Source organism: Temnothorax longispinosus, chromosome 6 (assembly GCF_030848805.1).
Source record: "Temnothorax longispinosus isolate EJ_2023e chromosome 6, Tlon_JGU_v1, whole genome shotgun sequence".
Lineage (NCBI taxonomy): Eukaryota > Metazoa > Arthropoda > Insecta > Hymenoptera > Formicidae > Temnothorax > Temnothorax longispinosus.
In genome coordinates this window covers 9,315,660-9,324,879 of record NC_092363.1, presented here as the reverse complement: position 1 = coordinate 9,324,879, position 9,220 = coordinate 9,315,660, and the positions used below count along the sequence as shown (strand labels likewise).

Here is a 9,220-nt window from a genome sequence, read left to right as displayed (position 1 = left end):
AATACAAATGCGAGTGTTTGGATTAATTTATTTGGGCAGGAATGTAACAGAGTGGGGATTGCCCAAAATAAATACGCTGAAGTATTAAGATTGTTTTTAGAGAAATCTGCATTAGATTGGTATAATGTATTTGTCAAACAGAACTCCTTGCTAAATTGGGAGGCGTGGAATAACGCCTTTATTGATACCTTCTCTGCACAGTCCTGGACAGATATAACGTATGCTTATAACTTTAAGTTTTATAATGGCTCGCTATTAGAATATGCGTTGAAGAAAAGAAGATTATTGTTAGAAGCGGATGATAGCTTGTCTATAAACACACAAATTAACATGATTGTAATTAGCTTACCAAATTTTATCCAAAATAAGTTAGATAGAAAATCTATTATAAATATAGAAAATTTAATGTCAAAATTAAAACAATTTGGTAAGATTAACGAATCGAAAAATGATAATGTAAACAAAAGAACTCTAAATGAAAAAAGACCATGTAGCATTTGTGATAGGTTAGGTTTCAAAAATATATTTCATTCAGAAAGTGCATGCCGTAATAAAGATAGGCAAATTAAAAATTTTAAAAACGAAAATATCAAGGTTACAAATAATAATGAAATACAGGAAGTAGTAGCAAGTCATGAGGAGACAAAAAACGAATAGTCCTCCCACTTATTAAAATTAAGATTTTTGCAAATGGTTGCCCAGCAACTGGCTTATATGACTCCGGATCCAATGTTTCTCTAGTTAGTAGTACATTTTTGAATGATAAAAGAAATATTAAACAAATAATAGGTGGGAGAGATACCATTAAAGGTGTAGCAAAAACGGCGAAAACGGAGGGGATTGTAACAATACGTATTAAAATTTGTAACTTAGAAGAGAATTTTCAGTTTTTCATTGTTAAGGAAGGCTTTGATTGTGAATTTCTATTAGGATTAGACTCAATAAAAAAATTCAAGCTCTGTCAGGATGAAAATTTGATTATATCACAGAAACAAGAAAAAAAAATTTAGATAAGCAAAATAACATTAATGAAATAAGTACTAATAGAATGGAGAATATTATAAAAAAAAAAGGAAATAATCTTTGCCAAATCAAAGTTTGATATAGGAACAGTAAAGGATTATGAAGCCACAGTGAAACTGACAGAAAATAGATATATTTCAAAGAAACCTTATAGATGCTCATTTCAAGATAAATTAGAAATAGAGAAACAAGTAGAAGATTTGTTAAATGCAGGTTTAATAGAGGAGTCAAGCAGTCCTTATGCAGCTCCTGTAACCATGGTTTTCAAGAGAGAAGAAGGAAAAAGATCACGCTTGTGTATTGATTTTAAAGAGTTAAACAAAATAGTAGTGCCAGAAAGTCAGCCCTTTCCAAGGATAGATGATCTTACTATACGCGCCAGAAATTGTAAGTTCTTTTCAAAATTGGATGTGAATTCGGCGTTTTGGTCGATTCCGGTGCGTGCAAAGGATAGATATAAGTTGGCTTTTGTGACGCATCACGGACACTGGCAGTGGAAATGTTTACCCTTTGGTTTGAAGTCTGCTCCTGCTATTTTTCAAAGAGTTTTAGCAGGTGTGATAAGAAAAAACAAGTTAGATGCTTACACAGTAAATTATATAGACGATATATTGGTGTTCTCTAAGACTTACGAAGAGCATGTATACCATGTAGAGCAAGTACTGCAAGCACTATATGAACAAGGTTTTAAATTGAATAAAAATAAATGTAAGTTCGCCCAAGAAAGGATAACATATCTGGGACACGAAATTGGAAGCAATAGGATTAAACCAATAAATGATAATTTAGTGGCCATTAAGAAGTTTCCCACACCCAAAACAAAAACACAAGTTAGACAATTTTTAGGTAAGATTAATTTTTATTTGAAGTTTATACCAAATCATGTTGTCTTACTGGATCCTTTGAGAAATTTGTTAAGAAAAAAGGTATCTTTCGATTGGTCTGAAGAGTGTAGGAACAGTTTTAATTCGACAAAAGAATATTTGTGTACAGTTCCTGCTTTGGCAATTTTTGATCCAGAGGCTCAAATATTTATTTTCACTGATGCAAGTATTGAAGGAGTTGGAGCAATATTGAAGCAGCCACAGGAAGATAATTCCTTGAAGTCGGTGTTTTTCTTTTCTAGAAAGTTGACAGAGGCTCAGAAAAAGAAGAAAGCCATTTTTATAGAATGTTTAGCCATTAAAGAAGCCATTTTATATTGGCAATTTCAATTGTTGGGGAAAAAATTCTTGGTATTTACGGACCACAGACCCTTGGAAAATTTCAATATAAAAAAACTAGTGCAGATTTTGAATTATATTTCACATTTTGATTTCGAAATTGTATATAATCCGGGTAAAGACAATATTGAAGCTGATTGTTTGTCTAGAAATCCGGTTTTGGAATCACACGAGGATACAGATAATGATTCTGTGATTAAAACTTCAAATTTATTGAAATTGAATGATATCAAAGAAAATCAGAAATTGTTAAAGATCGATGATAAATGCATTATTAAAGATGATATAATTTATAAAATTTTAAACAATAGAGAGAAAATATGGATCACTGAAGAATTTGGAAAGTCGCTCATTACTGATATACATGTTGATCAGGGTCATATAGGCACAAAACATTTAATTTTAACTTTTGGCCAAAAATTTTATTTTAAAAATATGTATAAACACATAAGATTGACGTGTAGATCTTGTGAAACTTGCATTAAAAACAAATCAAGAATAGGCTGCTTTAAAGCACCGTTGTCTCAACTCGGTCCAGCAAAGGAACCTCTCGAAATAGTGTCTATAGACACAATAGGAGGTTTCAAAGGCAATAAAAGTACAAAAAAATATTTACATTTGGCGGTGGATCATTTCACAAGATTCGCTTACATAATAACTTCAAAGACACAAGTAACAAAGGATTTCATAAAATTAATTAAGAAAGTAGAAAAAGATGGGAGTATTAAATTAGTCTTATCAGATCAGTATCCTGGTATAAACTCGGCACAGTTTAAGCAATATTTAAATAAACAGAAAGTAGCATTGGTTTTTACAGCAGTGGATTGTTCGTTTTCTAATGGACTAAACGAAAGGACAAATCAGACTTTGGTAAACAGAATACGATGTAAAATTCATGAGAATAAAAATAAATCATGGCCTCAGGTAGCAGAGGAATGTGTAAAAGATTACAACAACACAATTCACAGTTCGACCGGATTCACCCCTAATTATTTGCTGACAGGACTAAACTATTCATTTTTACCCGATGAAGTAAACGATAATAATTTGACAAATTTGGTCAACAATAGAAAAATAGCTTTTAGAAATTCAAAAGAAATTCACAATCAGAATAAGGAATATTACGATAAGAATGTAAAACGGATAGATTATAAAGTAGGAGATTTAGTCTATGTACAAAGCGTTAATAAATTGAACAAAGATAAAATAGATCCAATTAAAGCAGGTCCTTTTAAAATTAAAGATAAAATTTCTGATGTAATGTTTTTGTTAAATAGTAGATTTAGAAAAAATGAGTCAAATATTTTTCATGCTAGCAAGCTTGTTCCTCAATCCGAGGGAGTGTACCCTCGGTCTTAAAAGGGGGGATGTAAGCTTGTAAGTTATCAAGCTTGGCTTTGTCACCGCTGGTCGACTCGTGCGTGAGAGTCAGTATGTAACAAGACTCCGAGCTGAGAGCATTGATGTTATCGTACGGAGGTAGATAAAGGCTTGCTATCGGCAATTGTATTGATTCAGGTTAGTTTTAAGTTTACTCGTTTACTGTAATATCTCAGGCCTTCGCTAATGTGTACACATCATTAATATTACAGTTGATTACTGCATCTTGCGTGCTGATTCTTGAACCGAACCTTCACTCCGTTTAAGTTCCCTTACAAAGTGGCTTACATATATATAAAGTAATTATAAATTAGACGACTTCAATTGACACATTTTGTCCAGCTCCGTACTTACACAAGTAACAGTAAACTTAAATACACAAGTCATAGCATTGTATGAACTGTGACGTTGCAGTTTCGCTGCATCGTGGCAGCGCCCCGCCGCCGTCACAAGGCGCGGGTTTCGCGTCCGAGGACGGTCCCGAGAGTCGATGCGTGATCTCCAGGGGCATATTGTACTCGCGTTGTATTTTCTGATCCCTTTATTTTATTTTTTGTATAATGCGCGACACCTCACCGAGACGAGACAGTGATCTTCTCCGAGGGAATACGAGGAAGTAAGAGAAAGGAAGTGGGCTAGGAGAATCGAGGCGAGAAATCGATCGATGAAAGCGGACCGCGGCGAGGCTCGCGGGCCGTCGAGCACCAGGGAGCGCAGGACACGCGCGCGGCGCGTGACACAACGGCGAGCGGACCCGTAGAAAGCAGGGTTCCGGCGCCAGGGCAGAATGAATCTTACCTGCCCTCCTCCCCTGCAGACCGGACTCCGGGATGGATGGCCACCATTCCCGGACCGAGAAGGAAGAACACGAGGAAAATAGCGTCCCGTCCGCTGCCGGGAAGGATCCCGGGAAATCGCCGCACGAGCGAGGGGCCATTAAAGTGCCCTGCGGGAGCCGTGGTGACGACCCTGCGCAAGGATACATCGCGAGCCTGCGAGCTCACCCCTAATTGGCCCGCGTGGTCGCGCTGCGGGGCCGCGTACGCCCGGAGTGGGGCGCGTCATCGATTCCGCTATCGAGCGGATTTTCGGGAGCACTCTTGGGTCGTCCTCGAACGTGACGCGTCGAAATCTTTGACTCGCGATACCTCTGGTTCGGCTAGCCCGTCCGGCCGTGGAGCCGGCTCGTTTCTGGTGCCAATCTCCCGATCCTTGGCGGCGGCAAGAACCTTCGAGGGGGAGCAGACCATTGGTGAGGTTTCCTTGCGTAATATTTCTTGTGTAAAGCCACCGCCCTCTGGGTCGCGCTCTCGCTCGAGAACAACTTTGGTAATTAGTGTTATTCGCCGACAAGGCGTTTATTTAGCGATCAACAGCGAAAGCGAGGGGCGCCGGAATGGTCTCGTGGTCACGAGATCGCGACAGGAAATTGCAAGCTCCTGGAGATCGCGGTAGGCGCGTCAACGACGGGTTTAGATATCGCGTATACGCCATTTCTCGCGACCTTTGCGTCACGACCGCGTGCCTCATGGTGCGTCGTAATTCGCACCGCCGGGACTTAGATTCCACGCGCCGTACCCGTATTACTTATTAATTATTCGACTGTTCGAAGTATCTGGTACTATCCTAAGTTCGATTATTACTTACGTTGGATTATTACTCGCGTTGACTCATTAATGGCGTTAAAATATTACTTGCGTTGACTCATTAATTGCGTTAGATTATTACTCGCGTTGACTTATTAATTGCGTTAGATTATTACTCGCATTGATTCATTAATTGGGTTAGAATATTACTCGCGTTGACTTATTACTTGCGTTAGAATATGACTCGCGTTGACTTATTATTTGCGTTCGAACGTTACTTGCATTCAATTATCGCTCGCAATAACTCCGTATCTTTCATTCTGCGTAAAATTTAGTATGTAGTGGTTTTGTCTACTTCGTGCGATCGTTGCAATATTCCGCGTTACGCCGAGCGTTCTGGCGATATATATATTGCGTCGCCGCGCCGTGAGTATTCTCGCGAACCCTATACCCTCTTAGCGAGGTCATACGATGATTCGCGTTGGCGACAGAATTCTTCGCGATTGCGAAACTTGCGTCCTTGCGCGCCCAGCGGGGCGTGGCACCGAATGATTCGCGTTTAGCACTCTAGTTCCTCCAGTAATTAGTGCAACTCTATTGTTCGCTGAGTAGCTTTCACTATTCAATTATTAATTTTATTATTATCTCGCGCTTATTTCTGTGACCTCGCCATCGAGCTTACCTTCGGTTCGCGTGATATTAGCCGTAATTTCAGTTGCGTTCAGGACCCCTTACGTTATAATATCTCGCGCTCACGTCTATCGTGTCCAATTATATTCTGTAATCGATGTTCTTTCCGGCGACTATATTTAATTCTGTTAATTCAACCTCGGTAGCAGTACTTCATTTACTACCTTCATTTTTACCTTTTCATTTACTAATCCGACTCGATATTCTGATTTCCGCGATTCAATCATTCATTTACTATTCGGTTTCATAGTATTTCAAAGTTATACCAGCGACTGTTATCCACTACGGCCAATATACAACAAACCTTGTTTTTCACTCTTATTATTAAACATGTGAGTGTGTGATTTATACGTCACCCCGCCGAATCTTGCGCTGCCCTTCATCAACCCCGCCCATAACCGTTAGGTCGAGCTGGCCGATCTCTCGCACGCCAAATTCATTGCGTTTTGTGCTTCTTTCGAGTTTTCGCAATCTTAGCGTACTTAGTGGACGCAAGTCTACGCGTCTGGCGCCCAACATTAAATTTCGTGTCGAATCGTCGGACCGTGTGAGAGAACCGTCGGAGAGGCCTGCCATCCTTCTCTCCCTAACCCTTTTGATCCGTCGTGCGCCTCGGGCGTAAAAAGATGTGACAGAACTAAGAATATGACTCATACTTTAGCACAAAGATTAGTAAGAAATATTGTGATAACTGAAAGTAAAAAAAGAACATTATACTGTACCTTAATGAAAATAAAAATCACATTTTTACAAAAATAAAACTAATAGTGCTATGATACTATGTATCTTCTATAGAATTTAGGCTGCGTTCCGGTATTCACTGCAGTACTGAAAATCTATGAAATCTTTAAATTGCGCCAAAATTACAAAGAGAATATATATATATATATTGCTTTGGAAAATAATTGTTGTGCAACTACTTTTAAAAAATAAAATCCAAGTGGTACATATATCTTTGTTTCCATTCAAGCCTCTTCCTATTCCAACCCAAGTAGCTTATTTAAAGCTCTTGGTCCTTGAGCCGAGAACTCCGCGTTGACGGTGGCGACGTACCGTCGCAGTAGAAATAAAAACTCTCTCCAATGCAGAATTCTGTCCTCTGTGACATGTTAACAACCTATTTTGTCGTGCGTGGAATTTCCTTATTATTCGCTCTGTACTTGTGCTATAACGTTTAACGTATTCGTGAAACTCGTAAAATTGACCGAGGAGTAAAGGCCAGTCTACAATGAGTCGTTAGTCGTTAATCAGATGTCGGAAGAGAGTCAGAAGAAATAGTCATAAGCGTATCATAAGGCAATCGAAAGTCTGTAATCGGTGATCGTAAGAGATGGCATTTGGCCAATCGCTTACGATCGCCGATTACAGATTTCCGATCGCCTTACGTTACGCTTATTACTTTTTCCGATTCTCTTCCGATATCTGATTAACAACTAACGACTCATTGCAGACTGGCTATAAGATTTGCAAGAAATACATATGCGGAGGAACATTTTCCACTTCTTTCGATAATCGTCAAACGGCTTGTTTTCCCGTATGTTCAGGCTTCGTTTTATGGTTGTTTGTTTATTGTCGAGGGAAAAGAATAGTCCCCGGTCAATTTTTAGAAGTGTTTTAAAACGATCTATAGTGATTTTTTACTGAAATGTCTTTTTATTTGAGAATGCCACGCACGACAAAATAGAGTTATTTCTCGCCTCGATAGCAAAAAATTCAATATGGCTGCGGTAACTACCCAAAAGCCTTAATAGAGAGACTATTGCAAAAGTAGATCAAAATCGGAGGGGGGTCGTATACGGAAGTTTTACCGTGGTACGCTTATTACCTAATACTCTATATATGCTCGGTCGCGGTTCTCTTTATATATAAGACTCTAGGTAGAAGACATCCCTCGAAAGAAAACATACGAGCGAACATACATACACAGACCTTACAGCGCTCGCCAAACGCCTACCTCCTTAAGGTGGTTCTTGCATTTAGGTCAAATGTAGATAGCCCGGAAAATATGATATTAAATGATAGGTTAACGTTCCTAGAGTGTCTGAAAATTTTCGAATTTTTTTACCGCTTGGTTCCGGACATATATGTCCGTAAACTTTGCCAATTTTACATGGTGATAATAGGGAAAGGAGGGTCAGATCGCACATTTATGGAATACGTTCATACTTCTCGAGTAGATGAACGAGTAAAAAACTGTTTAATCGATGCAATAAACATTTCTAAAGATACTGACGCGACACCAAACTGATTGACCGTACCGTATATAAATAAAGCGGAACTTTCGACAAACTTTCGGCAACTTTCGATGTTTCGACACGACACGAAAGTCATGGCAGCCATCTTGAGTGGCTGCTTAGCAACGTCGTACGCGTCAGCTGACGCACAAGACGCGTGTCCTACCATTCTCCCACCGTTGAATGGAGGTTATAAGGATAACATATCTTTTTCGGCAGTTGTATAAATATATTCACTATCGTGGAATTGTAGAAATTGTGACGTATATTTTTTCTATTTTAGTATATTTTATTCTTTACCGGCGTGATCATATTTATAGTTATATCACTAACTCTAGTCAAATTTGTGACTTTGCTCTGATATTTTCTGTTTAAGGGGATCCTAAAGCCGTCTGTAATACCGACAATCGTACTTTTCGCTTAATTTTTTATTGGCTTTATGGATTTGAAAAAATCTTGCACAGAATTAAAGTATGTGCTCTACTCTGTGGACGACCACCGATTTTGTAACAAAATAAGTAAATAAAATAATTAAAGGGCGGCGGTGTGGTCTAGTGGTAGAGCGCCAGACTCGTAATCTGAGGAACCAGGTTCGAGTCCACTAGAGCCATGAATCATGGAAAAGTTTTTTCCGAAAAAACCGCGCCCCTCCGTGCAAGATGCGGAGAAAACTGGACTCCGTCTTTCGGAAGAGACGTTAAACCGTTGGTCCAAAGGAGGAAAACAGTAAGGTAGTGGATGAATTGGAGGTTAGGGTTGGGTACGTCCCTTCAAAACGCCCTTTAAGGCCCCTTGGGGTACATAAAGTAAAATTCTTTTTTAAATAAAATAATTTAAAAAATCCACTTTAACAATATTTGCTTCGTATAAAAATTCTACAACTTGATGTTATAAAATGAGGGTGCAGGTCCATTCAGTAGACATCAAGGAATATCATCATACCGTTTGTAGAATTAGGCTGACTCCAAACAAAAAAGTTAAACGGAAAGTACGATTACGTGAACGTAATGTACGTGATGACACCGGACCAGCAGTATTGCGTGTAGCGAGAGATGGCGCAGCAATCGAAACAAGAACAGATGCC

The 9,220-nt window shown here is 39.0% G+C and overlaps 1 protein-coding gene across 1 annotated transcript in view; it reads left to right on the top strand.

The window, feature by feature from the left end:
- The window catches only part of LOC139814195 (uncharacterized), a 7,836-nt gene extending 723 nt beyond the window's left edge, over positions 1-7,113 (top strand). The window contains exons 1-2 of the mRNA XM_071780284.1: positions 1-3,764; positions 3,839-7,113. The exon at positions 1-3,764 is cut by the window's left edge and continues 723 nt beyond it. Coding sequence (XP_071636385.1) covers positions 1-657 — 657 coding nt within the window. The 3' untranslated portion in view covers positions 658-3,764; positions 3,839-7,113. The remainder of the gene's footprint in view (positions 3,765-3,838) is intronic.
- Positions 7,114-9,220: the final 2,107 nt, after the last annotated feature.